Source organism: Bos mutus, chromosome 4 (assembly GCF_027580195.1).
Source record: "Bos mutus isolate GX-2022 chromosome 4, NWIPB_WYAK_1.1, whole genome shotgun sequence".
Taxonomy (NCBI): Eukaryota; Metazoa; Chordata; class Mammalia; order Artiodactyla; family Bovidae; genus Bos; species Bos mutus.
Window position 1 is genome coordinate 31936359 of NC_091620.1, and position 22205 is coordinate 31958563.

General features: G+C 40.0%; 1 protein-coding gene across 13 annotated transcripts in view; it reads left to right on the forward strand.

Annotated features, from left to right (window-relative positions):
* CADPS2 (calcium dependent secretion activator 2) overlaps nucleotides 1-22205 on the forward strand; it is a 585913-nt gene that overhangs the window by 132705 nt on the left and 431003 nt on the right. For all 13 annotated transcript variants that reach the window (XM_070369312.1, XM_070369316.1, XM_070369317.1 and 10 more), the window contains exon 2: nucleotides 7187-7300. In XM_070369312.1, the coding sequence (XP_070225413.1) occupies nucleotides 7187-7300 (114 nt within the window). The remainder of the gene's footprint in view (nucleotides 1-7186; nucleotides 7301-22205) is intronic.

Sequence of the window (22205 nt, forward strand, 5' to 3'; positions counted from 1 at the left end):
GGAGAAAAATAAAACCTAAAAAACAAACCAAAAAAACCCCAACACTCTAAGGAACATACATCATCTCTGAACTCTACAAGTATTTTTTCTGAGGCCACCATTATTATGAATAAATTATCACTGCAAGCCCAGATTTATAAAACTTAGCTGTTACTGTTAGTATTTTAAGTGTTCTTTATATAAGGCTGATTTCTAGCAAGGATATTTATGTTCTAGTTTAGTTTCATATAAAAAGCTCTTCTAAATTCCCATTAAATAATTTCAGGTGGTCAATTTTTTTTTTACTTTAGAAAAATATTCATTTTTTAGTAAATAGACTAGTGTGAAGACAGTCCATGGATGAAACTAAAATATAGGCTGACAAATAAAACTGGCTGCCCTCCAAAATGTTAATCAATTATGTCAAATAGGAGGTATGCATATGCCAGGTTTCCCCCTTTGCTTAATTCTGAACTGATTTTTTATAATTATCTGAAGACTGCAGATAGCATCTTATTATGTTAGTGTTATAACAACTGGGAGGGTTCTTTGGTCATGGAGTGAAGGAATCAATCCCAAGGAAAAAAAATCAACTGGAACAATGGATCAAGTAAATGGAGTTAAGATGAAATATGGCTTGATGAAGCACACGTAAGAATATTTTAGAATTTTTGTTGATTATAAGCATGATATGAGTCAGTTGCTGTGACTGCCAGGAGGAGTTCATTTGTTTTAGTTTGAACTAATAGACACAGAGTGCTTAGAATGTGGGAAGTGTTTCTCCCACTTGTCTGTGTTGGCCACATGACCCTAGGATAATCGTGATCAGTCTATTGAGTATATTTGAGGAGGGACATTGCTGTTCTAATGAGTGTCATGATGTTGTAGTGTTCAGAGTGCTTTCTTATATTTAGTATTATGTAAGTAAGTTTTGCTTAACTAGGTAATGCTTAATTTACAGACAAACTGAAGAGTACTCTTAGGATGTTGGAGGGAACTGGGAAAGTTTGTTCTAGAGTTTAATTCTAGAATAGAAGTTTATTCTAAAGTTTATTCTAGTACCTGTCTCCAAGTTCCTGAATGCCTGTATTGAAGAAGAGAAGTAACATTTAGTTTGTTTGGTCTTAGATAGTATAGAACTAGGATTTATGAAAGGCATAGGGAACCAGGTTTTTTTCATTCATCAGTTCAGTTCAGTCGCTCAGTCATATCCATCTCTTTGTGACCCCATGGACTGCAGCAAGCCAGGCTTCCCTGTCCATCACCAACTCCTGGAGCTTGCTCAAACTCATGTCCATTGAGTTGGTGATGCCATCCAACCATCTCATCCTCTGTCGTCCCCTTCTCATCCTGCCCTCAATCTTTCCCAGCATCAGGGTCTTTTCAAATGAGTCAGGTCTTCATATCAGGTGGCCAAAGTATTGGAGTTTCAGCTTCAACATCAGTCCTTCCAATGAATATTCAGGACTCATTACCTTTAGGATGGACGGATTGGATCTCCTTGCAGTCCAAGGGACTCTCAAGAGTCTTCTCCAACACCACAGTTTTTCCTTCATAGATGTCTAAAATTAAAATGAGCTTCATAGTGAGGTATAAAGGTAGCATGTGTATGTGTGTGTCTATTTTAGTTTTAATAGGCTCAAATGGAAACTGAGCAACTACTTGATATGGTAATGCATTAAGTAGACTGTTGAGTACCATGGTTGTTACAGCTTTTTCTGTTTCTTTGAAGTTCTCAACCTTGAAATTAAAAAAAAAAAAAAAGGTGTGGGGGATACACAGTCAAGTTCAAATCTTATACCTGAAAGGAGAAATGAAAAAAGTAAATTGGTTTGTTCAGCCTTTCTGCAGGATGATCTGATTTAAACAGTGTGCAGGGGGTTATAATTGTTCTGAGTTTAAAAATGTGTAAAGTGGCTATTAAAACTTAATTTAAAAAGAAAATTAAAATTTGAGTATATAAAAAGTATCCTGTGATTTAAAACTTAAAATGAATAAAATGATACAAGTTGAAAATTTTTTTTCATCCTTATTCTCCATATGTCCAGTGTCCAAGGACATTCTTCTTCCATAGTTTCCGTGTATGGAAGCAAATATATGTTCTGATTTTTCAGAATAAAAATGGGAGTGGTGGCTTATTTTACGTACTTTTCTATATTGTTTCCTTTCCCAAGATATTTTGAAGATCTTTTCATATCAGTACATAGGATAACTTGGTCATATTTTTTTTTCATAAAGCTAATAGGATTACCACTATTTGGATGTAGTGTTATTTACATGGCAGAAAGTGAAGAGGAACTAAAGAGCTTCTTGATGAGCATGAAAGAGGAAAGTGAAAAAGCTGGCTCGAAACTCACATTCAAAAAACTAAGATCATGGCATCCAGTCCATCCCTTCATGGCAAATAAAGGGGAAAAAAGTGGAAACAGGGACAGATTTTTTTTTTTTTTTTTTTTTGGACTCCAAAATCATTGTGGATGGTGACTGCAGCCATGAAATTAAGATGCTTGCTCCTTAGAAGGAATGCTATGACAGACTGAGACAGAGCATTAAAAAATAGAGATATCAGTTTGCTGACAAAGGTCTATATAGTCAGAGCTATGGTTTTTCCAGTAGTCATGTACACATGTGAGAGTTGGACCATAAAGAAGGCTGAGCACTGAAGAATTGATGCTTTTGAACTGTGATCCTTGAGAAGAGTCTTGAGAGTCCCCTGGACTGCAAGGAGATCAAACCAGTCAATCCTGAAGGAAATCAATCCTGATTATTCATTGCAAGGACTGATGCTGAAGCTCCAATAATTTGGTTACCTGATGTGAAGAGCTGACTCACTGGAAAAGACCTTGATGATCAAAGAGATTGAGGCAAATGGAGAAAGGGGCAACAGAGGATGAGATGGTTAAATAGCATCACCTATTCAATGGACACGAATTTGAGCAAACTCCAGGAGATAGTGGAGGACAGGGCAGCCCTGCGTGCTGCAGTCTATGGGGTTGCAAAGAGTCAAACATGACTTAGTGACTGAAAACAGTAACTTATGAAAAGTTGGGTTGTTGGCTTTTTTAAAATTTTAAGATACTATGGGTCTTGAGGGGGTGGGAAGTGCTACTGTGCAGAGCTGAAATTGGTTAAAATTAACTGCAGTTTTAACTCAAGCCTTCCTTGTCATGTTGAAAGCCTTAAAGGGATTCCAGAGTTCCAAAATATTTACATCAGACACATACTGCCAATGCAGTTGTTATTTAGGTGGGAGACAGATTTCTGGTGCTTCCTATTCCATCATCTTCCGGAATCCTTCTGCTCTCATGTAGACTTCAGTTAGAAAAAGAAAAATGTAAATTGTTAGGCATGCTTCCATAACTTGATTCATTTCTCTGAGTGTATCCATTTAGTCTATATTTCTGTTGTCTTATAGGTTAGACTCTTGTCAATTTCCAAGATACGTGTGTTTGAAAATTAAGATGGTAACAATAACCCGGTGTACGAGACAGCAAAAGAGACACTGATGTATAGAACAGTCTTATGGACTCTGTGGGAGAGGGAGAGGGTGGGAAGATTTGGGAGAATGGCATTGAAACATGTAAAATATCATGTAAGAAACGAGTTGCCAGTCCAGGTTCTATGCATGATACTGGATGCTTGGGGCTAGTGCACTGGGATGACCCAGAGGGATGGTATGGGGAGGGAGGAGGGAGGAGGGTTCAGGATGGGGAACACATGTATACCTGTGGTGGTTTCATTTCGATATTTGGCAAAACTAATACAATTATGTAAAGTTTAAAAATAAAAAATAAAAAAAAGGAAAAAAAAAAAAAAGAAAATTAGTTCTTTAGGATATGAGTTGCAAGTATTTTTTTCCTGGCCTTTTTTTCCCTCAGTGATTTTGTTAATGCTAAATTTATTTTTTTTTAAAAGATATAATTGACCTATAATATTTTGTAAGTTTAAGTATATAATGTAATTATTTGACACATATCTATGTGGAAAAATGATTACCACAATTTATTTTTAGTTTATTTTTAATGTTTATGCAGTTAAATTTAGGACCTGTAGATTTTGATTCATGATTTAAAACAAATTTTCTCATATCAGCGTTTAAAGGATTTCTCCCATTTCTTTATACCTTTATGGTATAAGAAGTTACAGGTAATTCATTTGGGCTGTAACCTTGTGTTACGGTTCAATTTAATTTTTTCTGCATGGCTACCTAGTTATTCTAACACCATTGATTGAAGAAACCATCTTTTACTACTGATTTGAGGTGCCATAAAGGTATTTTATAGTATACTTCTAGTTGTATTTGAATCTATTTCTTGGGTCTATTACATTGGTCTCTATCTATTGATTTATAATACAGTTTATTTTGATAATGCAAATAGCTTTTTGGAAACTCTGCTTTCTGCCTTCCCACTGATAGATTTTAAATTGCCTTTTTTCCTCCATATCTCTTTTATACGGAATTGTAGAGCTTTTCTCTGTGCTAATAAAGTATTTTCTGATTGACTGTTCGTATATTGTTATAATATAGGTATCATTTTATGTCTTAAATGTAACTACAGTAATTTTTATCTATAAAAAGTTGAAGCCTAATGCTCTGGCATGTTTTGTGAAGGACATGAGCATTGTTAAGAGTTTCTAAGAAGATGGTTTGTGCAAATCTCCTTCTCTCCATTCATATTCAGGAATGTTCCATGTCGTAATCACCAGAACATAACTCATCGCAACAATGGCTAAACCTAAACACTGGCAAACTAGAAATTGCAGAGATTTAAAGGAGTTCCTACAGAACAAAATGCCTCTGATAGAAGAAAACTGAATAAAGATGCCCCAGTTTCTAGGTTTTGAATAATATTTATTTCTCAAACAAGGGAGATGGGACAAATGATCATTGACATCCTCTCCAGGTCATTGTCATCCCTCCCGAGTCCCTTTCCACTATTTTCTGAATACCTGGACACTTGGTTTGCAAATTGAAGCCCTCCTTGGCGATTCCCAGTGCTTGGCAACTAGAGTGCTATCAGTGGTCTCGCTCTCAGCAATTGCTATCCTCCTTCCATCTGGTCCCTTTGGTGAACTGTGTTTAGAGAAAGAAAGGCATGGGCTTAATTTGCCTTGCTAGTACACACACACACACACACACACACAAGGTACCTCCTTTCATTCTCTGTACATTATATAGAAATGGAGAATGTAATATGATGTTGATATTCCTGCTTTCCAGCTTGGTTTAGCTTTCCCTAAAATGAAGAAGATAACCTGAAAAATGGAATGCTCATTTTCACTTTTCTCTTTTATGCATTGGAGAAGCAATGGCACCCCACTCCAGTACTCCTGCCTGGAAAATCCCGTGGACGGAGGAGCCTGGTAGGCTGCAGTCCGTGGGGTCGCTGAGAGTCGGACAGGACTGAGCGACTTCACTTTCACTTTTCACTTTCATGCACTGGAGAAGGAAATGGCAACCCACTCCAGTGTTCTTGCCTGGAGAATCCCAGGGACGGGGGTGCCTGGTGGGCTGCCGTCTATGGGGTTGCACAGAGTCGGACATGACTGAAGCCACTTAGCAGTAGCAGCAGCTTCTCTCTCCACTGCTCAGGGCAAGAGGTTTTTTACACTGGAGCACAGTAGGACACTTCTTTATCAATTTGTTTCTACCAGCAGTGATTTTTTTCACAGGCTGTCTTGTTTGTTAGACTCCTAAATAAAACCCATGTTTTGAAAGAGCATGTCTCTCTGATTTGAATGGCATTTTAACAAGCCTTTTGAACAGTTTTAAACTTACTTCATATCAGCCTTCTTTTCGAAGCCAAATCATCCCAGTTTGTTTAGTCTTTCTAATCCTTTAATCATTTTGTCTTAGGCACAATTCCAAATGCTTCACAACTCTCCATAGAATCCAGAACTGGGCTGAATTCTTTTAACAGTCTGATGAGGATGACTGAAATGGAGAGATCACTCCTTCCTTGTCCCTATATATCTCAGGATTTGTTGTTTTCTCTGCAAGACTATGTTCTGTCTCCAGTTAAGCTTAAAAAAAAATATATATATATATATGTACATGTTTTTTATGTGTGTGTGAGCTGTGTTTAGAGTGGCCACATGGGCTCCTGCTTAGAAGGGTCCCATGCCGGGTTGAATGCTCTTTTGCTGCTGTCTTGAAATTAGTTTTTTCATTAAGGGGCTCCTCGATGTGGTTTTGCAGTGAGCTGTAGAAATGAAATAGCTGCTTCTGCTTGTAGTTGATGACTAGAAGATGTGGTTAGTAAGTCATGGTCCGTGTCTAACCTACCCTCCGTAACCTGGTAGATAGCTCCAGGTGAGCAAACGTGGTTGTAAACTTACACTCCTCTCCCTGAGTCACTGCCTTCCCCTCGCCTGCCTGGAGATGCACTCACTGCCCCCGTTGCCTCTCTGTTCCCCTCCTCATCATCCCTTTATCTCAGCTCAAGCACTGAGATGTTTTTTCATGATAATCCAAGCTTTTAGCATCCAACAGATGTCCTTTCTAGAGAATTCTTTCTCTGAGTCTCTGTCTTTCCTGTCCTGTTCAGAGCTGTTGGTTGTCTACTCACCTCCAAGAATTCTTATCCCTCTGCCCTCTGTTCAGGACAGCTGGCAGGCAGTTAACTTCTCATTTGAATTTTAGATTTTTTCCCCTTTCTCTGCAAAGAGATTGGAGTGTAGTCATCACAAAAATGCTGTTTGGGGCAGAAATTTGGATTCCGTTTTCAGTATCAGGTATTCCAAAGTTCGTGGGGCAGTAACTTGCTGCTGCTACTGCTGCTAAGTCGCTTCAGTCCTGTCCGACTCTGTGCGACCCCATAGACAGCAGCCCGCCAGGCTCCGCCATCCCTGGGATTCTCCAGGCAAGAACACCAGAGTGGGTTGCCATTTCCTTCTCCAATGCATGAAAGTGAAAGGTGAAAGTGAAGTTGCTCAGTCGTGTCCGACTCTTAGTGACCCCATGGACTGCAGCCTACCAGGCTCCTCCGTCCATGGGATTTTCCAAGCAAGAGTACTGGAGTGGGGTTCCATTGCCTTCTCTGGGGGCAGTAATTTACAAGCTTTTAAAAACTGACCCATAAAGTGAATTCTGAGTATTGAGTCTTAGACACACGTGGCAAATATAACTCTTAAAAAGCATTATGTGTCACGGATTAGCCAGTTTTTTTTAATCTGATTCCACCCCCCACTTCTTTTTTTCTTACAGCTTAACAAGCAGCAGTTGCAGTTACTGAAAGAACGGTTCCAGGCCTTCCTCAATGGGGAAACCCAGATTGTAGCCGACGAAGCATTTTGCAATGCGGTTCGGAGTTACTATGAGGTGAGTTTGAAGAGCTTTGTTTCTGGCATTCTGATGCCTTTTAAAAGATGTTTTTAATGGCTTCCCCTTTTAAGAAGCTCACACGTATAATAGGAAGGCTGTGAGTTTGCAGCCTTCCTTGAAAGCATTGTTGATTCTCTTTTGCAATTTAAAAACTAATTCCACAGCCTGGTTTTGAGAGATAAACGGAATTAGAAATTATTCAGATCTTTTGTGGAGAACTAAGCTGTTTAGAAAAATCTTCTGGCACTGATTGATAGAGCTGAGCTTAGCTATCTGTGGGTCCGCATGTCTAATTTATCCTTTTTAATCAGAATCTCAATAGTAAATTCCTATCTTAAATAGCAGTTAATAAGCCCTTAAATATTACTTGCTAATAGTACATGAGCCATTCTGTTCACTAAACTTTTTGTAATAATTAAAGCCAGTAACTAATTTTATGACAATGAATGGAACTCTTTTCTTGACGGAGAAATACTACAATCCCAACTTTCTCTTTCTTCTGATTTTAGCTTGTGACTCATCAGGAATTCTCTGTGGACTTGCTATGGGCATCAGTTTTCACTCAGGGTCATTAATTGCTTCAGTGAATGGCCAGTAGTTGTTAAGAGAGTTTCCTTTTTTTCCCTAAGGACTTCAGACTCATTTTGGGCATGGACTTCTTCCACTGTGCACATAACTACACCTCTCAACTGAAAAACAACATGCAAAGCCGTATTAGGCTAGTACAGATGAAAAATGTAGAGGTACAATGTGTCTGAACTTTCTGAGGTAGGGAAATATCTTTGCAAGAATAAAAGAGTAACTGGATGTACAGATTTCTGAGGTTAGTGATTAATTGATGATGTGTGTGCCTCAGAAGTTGCTTAATGCAACTCTAGAGAGGTTTATGTTCAGTCGCTCAGTCGTGTCCGACTCTCTGTGACCCCATGAACCACAGCACGCCAGGCCTAGCTGTCCATCACCAACTCCTGTAGTCCGCCCAAACCCATGTCCATTGAGTTGATGATGCCATCCAACCATCTCATCCTCTGTCGTCCCCTTCTCCTTCTGCCCTCAATCCCTCCCAGCATCAGGGTCTTTTCCAATGAGTCAGCTCTTCGCATCAGGTGGCCAAAGTACTGGAGTTTCAGCTTCAGCATCAGTCCTTCCAATAAACACCCAGGACTGATCTCCTTTAGAATGGACTGGTTGGATCTCCTTGCAGTCCAAGGGACTCTCAAGAGTCTTCTCCAACACCACAGTTCAAAAGCATCAATTCTTCGGTGCTCAGCTTTCTTCACAGTCCAACTCTCATGTCCATACATGACCACTGGAAAAACCATAGCCTTAACTAGACGGACCTTTATTGGCAAAGTAATGTCTCTGCTTTTCAATATGCTGTCTGCTGCTGCTGCTGCTGCTGTCACTTCAGTCATGTCCGACTCTGTGCTACCCCATAGCCAGCAGCCCACCAGGCTCTCCTGTCCCTGGGATTCTCCAGGCCAAAATACTGGAATGGGTTGCCATTTCCTTCTCCAGTGCATGAAAGTAAAAAGTGAAAGTGAAGTCGATCAGTCGTGTCCAACTCTTAGAGACCCCAGGGACTGCAGCCTACAAGGCTCCTCCATCGATAGGATTTTCCAGGCAAGAGTACTAGAGTGGGTTGCCATTGCCTTCTCCGAATATGCTGTCTAGGTTGGTCATAACTTTCCTTCCAAGGAGTAAACGTCTTTTAATTTCATGGCTGTATTCACCATCTGCAGTGATTTTGGAGCCCAGAAAAATAAAGTCTGACACTGTTTCCACTGTTTCCCCATCTATTTCCCATGAAGTGATGGGACCGGATGCCATGATCCTAGTTTTCTGAATGTTGAGCTTTAAGCTGACTTTCTCACTCTCCTCTTTCACTTTCATCAAGAGGCTTTTGAGTTCCTCTTCACTTTCTGCCATAAGGGTGGTGTCATCTGCATATCTGAGGTTATTGATATTTCTCCTGGCAATGTTGATTCCAGCTTGTGCTTCCTCCAGCCCAGTGTTTCTCATGATGTACTCTGCCTAGAAGTTAAATAAGCAGGGTGACAACATACAGCCTTGATGAACTCCTTTTCCTATTTGGAACCAGTCTGTTGTTCCATGTCCAGTTCTAACTGTTGCTTCCTGACCTGCATACAGGTTTCTCAAGAGGCAGGTGAGGTGGTCTGGTATTCCCATCTCTTTCAGAATTTTCCAGAGTTTATTGTGATCCACACAGTCAAAGTCTTTGGCATAGTCAATAAAACAGAAATATATGTTTTTCTGGAACTCTCTTGCTTTTTCAATGATCCATCGAATGTTGGCAGTTTGATCCCTGGTTCCTCTGTCTTACTCAAGCCCAAACCTGTCGCACAAGATAAAAGTATAGAAGTGTTGCTTACCAGATCACTGTGTGGCATGAATCTAGAGGCACTAGTAGATGCTGTCTATTTGGACCTTGACTCAGAATATCTTAACAAGTATAAGGCATTACATTCTATCTTGTAAAACTCAAGGTTTGAGTCTTTGTGTTGAAGTCTTGCAAGATGAAATCATGGCTATGAATCTTAATAGAGGAAATGTAAGAGCCTATACTTGCATCATAAAATGAAACAAAAGTCAAAGTCTGTTTAGGATGAAAGAAAGGTGTTGAGGAAAGTAATTTCTGGGAAAAGATGTAATTAAGAAAACTCATTTTTGGTTCAGGTAGATGTACTGTGGTACTGTATGTGTTAACATTTGGAAAACAAGCTGGGTGAGGGGGCCATGGATGCTGTTTGTACTACATGTGCAACTTTTGTGTAAACCTAAAATTGCTCCAAAATAAATATATTCCAAAGTAAGTATTTTTAGTAAGGGTATTACAAAGAAGTAAGCATAATATGTTGTTGTCAGTTTAGTAAAAGGCACACTTAAACTGTATTAATATTATTCCTTTAATGAAGGAGTATCATCACTGTTTTTTTTTTTTAATACTTATTTTTGGCTGTGGTGGGTCTTCATTGCTGTGTGGGGTTTCTGTAGTTGCGGTGTGAGGTCTCATTGCAGTGGTGTCTCTTGTTGCAGAGAACGGCTTCTAAGGTGTTTGGGCTTCAGCAGTTGTGGCATGAGGGGGCTCTAGAGCACAGGCTCAATCATTGTGGTGCACAGGTTGAGTAGCCCCATGGCATGTGGGATTGTCCCAGACCAGAGATTGACCCCATGTCTCTTGTATTGCAAGGCAGATTCTTAACCACTGTACCACCAGGGAAGCCCACCATTGGTTTCTAAAGGAGAATTGTGCTCTCTTCTGGGTACTAAATACAAATGAAAAGATGTGAATAAATTTAGGGTCATCAAGTCTGAAACATCATATAAGTCACCTGAAGGGCCTGGAGACAGATTAGGCTTGTGTTGTGTGTGGCCCCAAGAATAAAAAACTAGGCCTAATGTGGAAACTGAAGTAGGCAAGATTTTAGCCTAACATCATTGGAGTTTGGTTGCACAGCCAACACACTGAGTAGACTGGAGAGCGCAGCATCACAGGCGATCAGGTTCTGGCTCACGTCACAGTTTCCTGGGAGGCATTTTGCATAGATGGGTCCCAGGGCCCTCTCCTGGGCACACTGAATCAGAATTTCAGGATACCTTTTAAATACCTTTTCTATACCTTTTAAAAGCTTTCCAGGCGACTTCCTTTCAACTGGTAGATTGCCGACCAATGGAATTAGATGATTGCTTGGCTGCGATTGTTACAGCTGCTAAGTCGCTTCAGTCGTGTCCGACTCTGTGTGACCCTAGAGATGGCAGCCCACCAGGCTCCCCCGTCCCTGGGATTCTCCAGGCAAGAACACTGGAGTGGCTTGCCATTTCCTTCTCCAATGCATGTAAGTGAAAAGTGAAAAAAGTGAAGTCGATCAGGTTGTCTACTTGAAAGTTATACAGTTGTGTCCGACTCCTAGCGATCCCATGGACTGCAGTCTACCAGGCTCCTCCATCCATGGGATTTTCCAGGCAAGAGTACTGGAGTGGGGTGCCATTGCCTTCTCCGGCGATTGTTACAGAAAGAGATGTAAATGCTGAAGAGGTGTATTCAAAATGGCTGCTGGGAAACAACCAGCCTACTAGAAAGTCACAAAATGTGGCTTCATATCAGACTCATATGTGTACTAAATATGTAACACCACACAAGTCATTGACCCTCTGTGAGCTTGTGTTTCTGTTTATGTCGTTGGGCTTCCCTGGTGGCTCATACAGTAGTAATGCTTAAGTAGTGAACTAAGTAATCAAGGGTTTTCTTTTCTTTGGGTAGTATTTCCAGCAACTGTTGGCTTGTGAAACTATATCCAACTTGGCTTTGTGGAGTTCTCATAGGAATTAAGATTTGTATTATTAATGTGTATGGAGTCTATATTCCTGATTTACATTTGGAGGGTTACCATTTCCCAGGTGGTATACATTCTGTACTCAAACTCTTGAATGGATTAAGTACATTTTGTTGGGAAAGTGAAAGTCGCTCAGTCATGTCCGACTCTTTGCGACTCCATAGACTGTAGCCCACCAGGCTCTTCTGTCCATGCAATTTTCCAGGCCAGAATCCTGGAGTGGGTAGCCGTTCCCCTCTCCAGGGGTCTTCCCAGCCCTGGGATCAGACCCAGGTCCTCCACTTTGCAGGTGGATTCTTTACCATCTGAACCTGCAGGGAAGTCCAAGAATAATAGGATGGGTAGCCTATCCTATCTCCAGTGGATCTTCCTGACCCAGGAATAGAACCAGGGTCTCCTGCATTGCAGGTGGATTCTTTACCAGCTGAGCTACCAGGGAAGCCCTTTGTTGGGAAAATAAGGTAAAAAAAAAAGCCTTTTTCTCAATTTTTCTCACATAAGACTTTCCCCTCTTTTTCAAGGATTATATTTCCATAATACTTTGCTATGACTAAGAATGCCGGTAGTCTCAAGTGAAGTCAGAAAGAAAAAGACACAAACCATGTGCTACCACTTATATGTGGAATCCCAAACACGACACAAATGAACGTATCTAGGAAAGAAAAACAGATTCGGACATGAAGTACAAGGGGGGAGATCAGGTGGGGGGAGTAAGGAATGAAAGTGTGAGATTAGCAGATATAAACTAATATATAAAAACAACAAGACTGTACTGTATAGCACAGGAAACTGTATTCATTATCCTGTGGTAAACTGCAATGGGAAATAATACACATACATGTAACTGAGTCATTTTACTGTGTAGTAGAAATGAAATACAACATTGTAATCAACTATATGTACATCAGTAAAATTAAAAAAAAACTGCTGGTAGCCTCTACTATAATTACCTCTGTGTAGAATTTCTTATAGCTTACCAAAATATTATTTTTTTCTTCTGGTAACTTTGTGTTAATCAGTGGCATTATTACCCACAAATTACATAAATAGAAACTGAAGCTCACAGAGGTTCAGTGCCTTTTCCAGTGTTATATATTTGGTAGGCTTCTTAGTTCAGTGTGAATCCAGATTTTCTGACTTTCATGGTGCCATTTTGAATACACTTGTGCCAGGTACTGTGCAAAACACTTCAAAAATGTTTTTATTCTGTAGAGTAAACCTTTTAAGCAGAATTATTCCAATCTTGGGCTTCCGTGATAGCTCAGTTGGTAAAGAATTCACCTGCAATGCAAGAGATCCTGGTTCTATTCCTGGGTCAGGAAGATCTGCTGGAGAAGGGATAGGCTACCCACTCCAGTATTCTTCAGCTTCCCTTGTGGCTCAGCTGGTAAAGAATATACCTACAATGCGGAAGACCTGGGTTTGATCTCTGGGTTGGGAAGATCCCCTGGAGAAATGAAAAGCTACCCACTCCAGTATTCTGGCCTGGAAAATTCCATGGACTAGTCCATGGGGTCGCAAAGAGTCAGACACACCTGAGCAATGTTGACTTCATTTCACTTCATTCCCATCTTAGAAATGAGGATAAGTGACCAGTGCCCAAAGCTGCTACCTAATTAATAGCAGAGCTAAAACATCTCTCTTTCCATTAAAGCTTATTAAAAACAGATCTTGAGTTCTGTTCAATACCTATTGAATCAGAATTTCTGGGGATGGACATCAGAATTTTGAACTTGCACCGGGATAATTTTGATTTACTCTATATTTTGAGAAACATGTTGACCTAGATTTTAATGACTTCTACAATATATGTTCCATGAAGGAAACATTTCTATCCTGGTTATCATCTTATTCCACAAATATAGCACTTATTATGGCACACAAATGCTTTAAACAGGTTGACTTGTTGACTAAGTGGATGAGTATCATAGCACTTACTTCTCTGTATAAAAATTATGTATTTTGTTTTTTCTTTATAATATTTTAAAGTATCACTTCAATACTGCCATGGGATTTCTTCCTATTGAGATTTCAGTTTCATGGTTTTGTGCTTTCTCAAAGATGGCCGATGCTTCAGAAGCATGGTTGGGCTTTATGTTATTTCTAACTTAGTATTCTTTGATTTTCTTGTCTTTTTTGGCTTCTATATTTCAAAATCTGTCTTTTCAGAGATGTTACATGTTTGCCGTAGAGAGCTCTTTTCAACAGTCTATCAGTGGTGCTTTTCTAATATATTAGATTTTTGTTAGTTGTGATGGCCATTTTTAACCATGAAGATACGTATGTGTGGGAATATATCCATATGTGTGGAAACCCTAGTAAATGTGAATTACCAATTATATTGAAAATATTTCTTAATACTGAGGGCTTACAAGTTTCCTAAAGTCTGCTTGTTATTAACTTTTTTAGCTTCATAAATGTTATTGCTTCAGTGATTTCATGTATAGTCTTTTCCATCTTGGTTGTATGTCTGTATTTTATATAGACAATAAAGAATCATTTATCTCTTCTTGAATTAGTTGTACCTTGGAATATTTGGTTTAATTTACGACTCTTTAATAGGTGTCATCTTGCTGGGCAACTCAAGATATTTCTTTTTCTCCACATTATTTGCCCAAAGTAATTTCAACTAGATCATGACAGGATACAATCTTTCTAGGTTTTCAATATGTGGTGCCTTCTTGGGTGTGTATTCCTGTGTTTTTGTATATCTGTGTTGGTATTGAATATTTATCATGAATATTATTAAATACAGCATTTACTGTGAAGATAATTTTTGTATGACAGTGCTGTTTCTATCTCACCCATTTTTATCGGACATCTTAACTTTGATTTGAATCAGTTCTGTTCAGTTCATTCACTCAGTTGTATCCAACTCTCTGTGACCCTATGGACTGCAGCACGCCAGGCTTCCCTTTCCATTGCCAACTCTCAAAGTTTACTCAAACTCATGTCCATTGAGTTGGTGATGCCATCCAGCCATCTCATCTTCTGTTGTCCCCTTCTCCTCCCACCTACAATCTTTCCCAGCATCAGGGTCTTTTAAATGAGTCAGTTTTTCGCATCAGGTGGCCAGAGTATTAGCATTTCCTCTTCAGCATCAGTCCTTCCAAAGAATATTCAGGACTGATTTCCTTTAGGATGGACTTGTTGGATCTCCTTGCAGTCCAAGGGACTCTCAAGAGAATTCTCCAACATCACAGTTTAAAAGCATCAATTCTTACCTTTCTGTATAGGCCAACTCTCACATCCATACATTACTATTGGAAGAAACATAGCTGTGACTAGATGGACCTTTGTTGGCAAAGTAATGTCTCTGCTTTTTAAAATGCTGTCTAGGTTGGTCATAACTTTCCTTCCAAGGAGTAAGCGTCTTTTAAATTCATGGATGTAGTCACCATCTGCAGTGATTTTGGAGCCCCCCAAAATAGTCTGTCACTGTTTCCATTGTTTCTCCATCTACTAGCCATGAAGTGATGGGACCAGATGACATGATCTTACTTTTCTGAATGTTAAGCTTTAAAGCCAACTTTTTCACTCTCCTTTTTCACTTTCAACAAGAGGCTCTTTAGTTCTTCTTCACTTTCTGCCATAAGGGTGGTGTCATCTGCATATCTGAGGTTATTGGTATTTCTCCCAGCAATCTTGATTTCAGTTTGTGTTTCTTCCAGCCCAGCGTTTCTCATGATGTACTCTGCATACAAGATAAATAAGCAGGGTGACAATATACAGCCTTGATGTACTCCTTTTCCTATTTGGAACCAGTCTACTGTTCCCTGTCCAGGTCTAACTGTTGCTTCTTGACCCACATACAGATTTCTCAGGAGGCAAGTCAGGTGTCTGGTATTCCCATCTCTTCAATAAATTTTCCATAGTTTGTTGTGATCCACATAGTCAAAGGCTTTGGCATAGTTGTAAAGCAGAAATAGATGTTTTTCTCGAACTGTCTTGCTTTTTTGATGATCCAGCTGATGTTGGCAATTTGATCCCCTGGTTCCTCTGCCTTTTCTAAAACCAGCTTGAACATCTGAGAGTTCACAGTTCATGTACTGTTGAAGCCTGGCTGGGAGAATTTTGAGCATCACTTTGCTAGCGTGTGAGATGAGTGCAATTGTGTGGTAGTTTAAGCATTCTTTGGCATTGCCTTTCTTTGGGATTGGAATGAAAACTGACCTTTTCCAGTCCTGTGGCCACTGCTGAGTTTTCCAAATTTGCTGGCATATTGAGTGCAGCACTTTCACAGCATCATCTTTTAGAATTTGAAATAGCTCAACTGGGATTCTGTCACCTCCACTAGCTTTGTTGATGCTTCCTAAGGCCCACTTGACTTCACATTCCAGGATGTCTGGCTCTAGGTGAGTGATCACACCATTGTGATTATCTGGGTCATGAATATCTTTTTGTATATTTCTTCTGTGTATTCTTGCCACCTCTTCTTAATGTCTTCTAATTCTACTAGGTCCCTACCATTTCTGTCCTTTATTTTGCCCATCTTTGCATGAAATGTTCTGGTTTGAATATCGCCCTATAATATAATAAGAATAATAAAGAAATTTGATTTTGAAATTAATTCAGTCTTTTTCTTCATAGTTAGTAGCATTGTTAAGGGAAAAATGTGGACCCAAGTGTCTAAACCACCTAACTGGGCATACTTGATGATAGAGAGGAACCACAATAGGAAAAGAAGAAAGAAATGGCAGGTACATACTCAGTTGCTTAATAAAAGTTAGCAGTAACAATCTTGATAATTTTATAACTGCTAATTACTATTCGATTTTGTAGTACCTTCATCTTCTTTTCTTTATAGAAGTTTTCTTTTTTTTTCTACAAGCTCCCCTGACCCCCAAAGTAACTCACTGTGTGGAGGAAGACATAAAGTAGAGAGTAGTTCTACAAGTATTTTTTTTTCCTAGCCATATCTTTTTCCCCTGTTCTGTTTTTCCATTTAGGAGACTTCAGCTGATTCTGTGGATGGATAAACATAGGTTTATTGTAGTATGTTACTTTCCAAGTTGTTTTTCCCATCAGATATTGGCTTCAGTTTACAAAATTCAGGTGGACTTCATCCAAATGTAACCAGTGACAGTATGATTTATAACAGATAGATGGGAAAGAAAATGGCCTTTCCTTTTTGGATTTCCGAAAGACAGCATATAACTGCTTACTAGCTACTTTTAGTGTAACAAACATTCAAGTTCTATCACTGTGCCAAAAATGAATGTTGTAGTCTTCTGCCCCACCTTTTTGTGGGTTAGCTTTGTTTACAACTTTTCAGAAGTCAGTGAGTGAAAGTCGCTCAGTCATGTCTGACTCTTTGCAACCCCATGAACTATATAGTCCATGGAATTTTCCAGGCCAGAATACTGCAGTGGATAGCCTTCCCCTTCTGCAGGGGATCTTCCCAACCCAGGGATTGAACCCAGGTCTCCCACATTGTAGATGGATTCTTTGCCAGCTGAGCCACAAGGGAAGCCCAAGAATACTGGAGTGGGTAGCCTATCCTTTCTCCAGCAGATCTTCCCGACCCAGGAATCGAACCGGGGTCTCCTGTACTGCAGGTGATTACTTACCAACTGAGCTATCAGGGAAGCCCTTCAACAACTTTTTGGAAAGGATGTATATTTTTCAGATTATTTCCATTAATTTATGTTCTTTTCTGGTTCCTGAGAATGGATGAGAGTTATAAGTGTTTAATCTTTAAAAATTACCAAAGTAGTATTAAAGTAAGTCTTGCCCCCATCATTACCATGACAACCACTTGCTTTTCAGATTTTCTACTTCCATAATGATACAAATGGGAATTCCTTCTGTAAGGGGAAAAAACACTCTTAAGTGTAAAATTACAAATCTCATGTTAAAGGAAAAATTACTCATTTTCATCCCAAAATATTAAGCTCTATTTTTGGTACTTTTTCCACAATACATTGTGATCCACACAGTCAAAGGCTTTGGCATACTCAGTAAAGAAGAAATAGATGTTTTTCTAGAACTCTTGCCTTTTTGATGATCCAGCAGATGTTGGCAATTTGATCTCTGGTTCCTCTGCCTTTTCTAAAACCAGCTTGAACATCAGGAAGTTCACGATTCATGTGTTACTGAAGCCTAGCTTGGAGAATTTTGAGCATTACTATACTAACGTGAGAGATGAGTGCAATTGTGCAGTAGTTTGAACATTCTGTGACATTGCCCTTCTTTGGGATTGGAATGAAAACTGACCTTTTCCAGTCCTGTGGCCACTGCTGAGTTTTCCAAATTTGCTGGCATATTGAGTGCAGCACTTTCACAGCATCATCTTTCAGGATTTGAAAGAGCTCAACTGGAATTCCATCACCTCTACTAGCTTTGTTCGTAGTGATGCTTTCTAGGGCCCACTTGACTTCACATTCCAAGATGTCTGGCTCTAGGTCAGTGATCACACCATCATGATTATCTTGGTCATAAAGATCTTTTTTGTACAGTTCCAGAAAACCATCTATTTCTGCTTTTTCCACTATGCCAAAGCCTTTGACTGTGTAGATCACAATAAACTCTGGAAAATTCTGAAAGAGATAGGAATACCAGACCACCTCACCTGCCTCTTGAGAAACCTGTATGCAGGTCAGGAAGCAACAGTTAGAACTGGACATGGAACAACAGACTGGTTCCAAATAGGAAAAGGAGTATGTCAAGGCTGTATATTGTCACCCTGCTTATTTAACTTCTAGGCAGAGTACATCATGAGAAACGCAGGGCTGGAAGAAGCACAAGCTGGAATCAAGATTGCTGGGAGAAATATGAATAACCTCAGATATGCAGATGACACCACCCTTATGGCAGAAAGTGAAGAGGAACTCAAAAGCCTCTTGATGAAAGTGAAAGAGGAGAGTGAAAAAGTCGGCTTAAAGTTCGACATTCAGAAAACTAGGATCAGGCATCTGGTCCCATCACTTCATGGGAAATAGATGGGGAAACAGTGGAAACAGTGTCAGACTTTATTTTTCTGGGCTCCAAAATCACTGCAGATGGTGATTACAGCCATGAAATTAAAAGACGCTTACTCCTTGGAAGGAAAGTTATGACCAACCTAGATAGCATATTCAAAAGAGAGGCATTACCTTGCCAACAAAGGTCCGTCTAGTCAAGGCTGTGGCTTTTCCAGTGGTCAAGTATGTTTGTGAGAGTTGGACTGTGAAGAAAGCTGAGCGCTGAAGAATTGATGCTTTTGAACTGTGGTGTTGGAGAAGACTCTTGAGAGTCCCTTGGACTGCAAAGAGATCCAACCAGTCCATCCTAAAGGAGATCAGTCCTGGGTGTTTATTGGAAGGACTGATGCTGAGCTGAAACTCCAGAACTTTGGCCACGTCATGCAAAGAGTTGACTCATTGGAAAAGACCCTGATGCTGGGAGGGACTGGGGGCAGGAGGAGAAGGGGATGACAGAGGATGAGATGGCTGGATGACATCACCGACTGGATGGACATGAGTTTGGGTAAACTCCGGGAGTTGGTGATGGACAGAGAGGCCTGGCGTGCTGCCATTCACAGGGTTGCAAAGAGTTGGACACGACTGAGCGACTGAACTGAACTTGGCACTTTTATTGTATATTTTCATTTTGAAACACTTTATTCTGGGATTCAGGTGTTTTCTACATTAATAACACTTTAAGAACACTTTAATAGAAGTATTGTATAATATGATTGTTAAGAGAATTTTTAAAACATTAAAGAGGAAGTTTCAGCAATGCTAAAACTGCTCTAAAAATAATTACTATTAAGAAGGGCAGTGTTAGTTGCTCAGTTTTGTCCAGCTCTCTGCAACTGTATGGAATGTAGCCCACCAGGCTCCTCTATCCATGGACTTCTCCAGGGAAGTATACTGGAGTGGGTAGCCACTCCTTTTTCCAGGGGATCTTCCCAACCAGGGAATTGGGCTTCCCTGGTGGCTCAGATGTTAAAGCGTCTGCCTGCAATGCGGGAGACCTGGGTTTGATCCCTGGATCAGGAAGATCCCGTGGAGAAGGAAATGGCAACCCACTCCAGTATTCTTGCCTGGAGAATCCCATGGACAAGGAGCCTGGTAGGCTACAGTCCACGGGGTCGCAGAGTCGGACATGACTGAGCGACTTCACTTCATTTCTCCTGCATTGCAGGCAGATTCTTTACTGTCTGAACAACCGGAGAAGCCCTAAAATATTAAAGAGGACATTAAATAATGCCTTACTTTCCAAAGCCTATAGACAACTCAGTTTGTTGTTTCTCTTTTGTATATATGAAACTGGAATTACTTCAGTTTTGTTGTGTTTTTTTTTTTTTTTAACGTATGTCATGAGCATTCTTTAAATATTCTCCATGAGTATGATTTTAAGTAGCTGTGTAATAGACCATTGTCTGCCTGAGTCTCAATTTTATTTTTAGATACTTAAGTTTTCTTAAAGTGTTAAAATAAGTGTTGAGATGGTCATTTGTATTCTTACATAAATTCGTCTTTGATAAATTTATGCAAGTGGTATTCCTGGATTATGGAAGATAAATATTACTTAAACTCTTATACAGATTACCAAATTGTTCTCAAAAGTATTAACAGTTTTTGCTACCGTAACAGCATATGAGAGTGCTGTTTTTTTTCCTCCTTTCATACTCGGTATTATCATAAAATAAATGCCAACTGATTTTTATTTTACTGTTAGCAAAGTTCAGCATTTCCATACCAGTCATTCGTATTTATATCTTTCTGAATTATCTGTTCAAGTCCTTTTTGTCCATTTGGACGTTCATCTTTTAAATACTGATTTACAAGTGTTCTTCATACATTAAGATGACTGTTAATCCCTTTTTATACTGCAGTTATTTTCAGAGCCTACCCCCACCACCCCCCATTTTGCAGTTTCGTTAAGTTACCTTACCTCTGATACTCATTTGTTTCCTGTTCTGGTAGAATGAAAGACATGTTCATATTCCAAGTAGAGGCTGCACCACATTTCCTTTCAATTTTATTTTCTTCATAAATTATTCATGACAGTGGTTTGTATCATGCTTTTCATCCTTTCCTCATTCCATCTACAACCCTTCTTGGATTAGTAACTCTCAGAGTAGAATCAGTCAGTTCACTCACTCAGTCATGTCCGACTCTTTGCGACCCCATGGACTTCACCACACCAGGCTTCCCTATCCATCACCAACTCCCAGGGCTTGCTCAAACTCATGTCCATCGAGTCTGTGATGCCATCCAACTATCTCATCCTCTGTCATCCCCTTCTCCTTGCCTTCAATCTTTCCCAGCATCAGAATCTTTTCTAATGGTCAGTTCTTTGCATCAGGTGGCCAGAGTTATTGGAGCTTCATCTTCAGCATCTGCCTTTCCAATGAACACCCAGAACTGATCTCCTTTAGGATGGAGTGGTTGGATGATCTTGCAGTCCAAGGGACTCTCAAGAGTCTTCTCCAACACCACAGTTCAAAGCATCAGTTCTTCAGTGCTCAGCTTTATTTATGGTCCATCTCTTACATCCATACATGACTACTGGAAAAACCATAGCTATGTCTAGATGGACCTTTTTCACTATAGTAATGCCTCTGCTTTTTAGTATGCTGTCTAGGTTGGTCATAGCTTTTCTTCCAAGGAGCAAGCATCTTTTAATTTCATGGCTGCAGTCACCATCTACAGTGATTTTAGAGCCCAAGAAAATAAAGTCTCTCACTGTTTCCATTGTTTCCCCATCTGTTTTCAGAGTAGAGTATGTTGGTGAAACTAGGTCTTTACTATTGATCTGGTTCCCCACCTTTGTAGAGGGAAGATAATTTCTAAAGCTCCTTTTCTCTCTGCAAGCCTCCAAGCGTTAATTTGTTTCTTTATTTCTTCTGTTTCTTGCCCTGCAAGCTTTCACATCTCCAAAATGTAAAGGACAACAACAACAAAAAAGAGCAGGGCTTGATACTATAGGTCCAGGACTAAGCTCCAGGCCATGGTGTTTGAATTTTTATACACATTTATGTTGGAAAAAATCTGTATATACTACTTCCTAGTCTAGAGCATCAGGGAGCTTGACTCTCACTGTTCAGTTCAGTTCAGTCACTCAGTCGTGTCCGACTCTTTGCGACCCCATGAATCGCAGCACGCCAGGCCTCCCAGTCCATCACCAACTCCTGGAGTTCACTCAGACTCACGTTCATCGAGTCAGTGATGCCATCCAGCCATCTCATCCTCTGTCGTCCGCTTCTCCTCCTGACCCCAACCCCTCCCAGCATCAGAGTCTTTTCCAATGAGTCAACTCTTCACATGAGGTGGCCAAAGTACTGGAGTTTCAGCTTTACATCATTCCTTCCAAAGAAATCCTAGGGCTGATCTCCTTCAGAATGGACTGGTTGGATCTCCTTGCAGTCCAAGGGACTCTCAAGAGTCTTCTCCAACACCACAGTTCAAAAACATCAGTTCTTGCAAAGAAATTGGGAGTGGCTGCCTTAGCTTCGTATTTGCTGCTGCTGCTTCACTTCAGTGGTGACCGACTCTATGTGACCCTATGGACTGCAGCTTGCAGCCCATGAGATTCTGTCCATGAGATTCTCTAGGCAA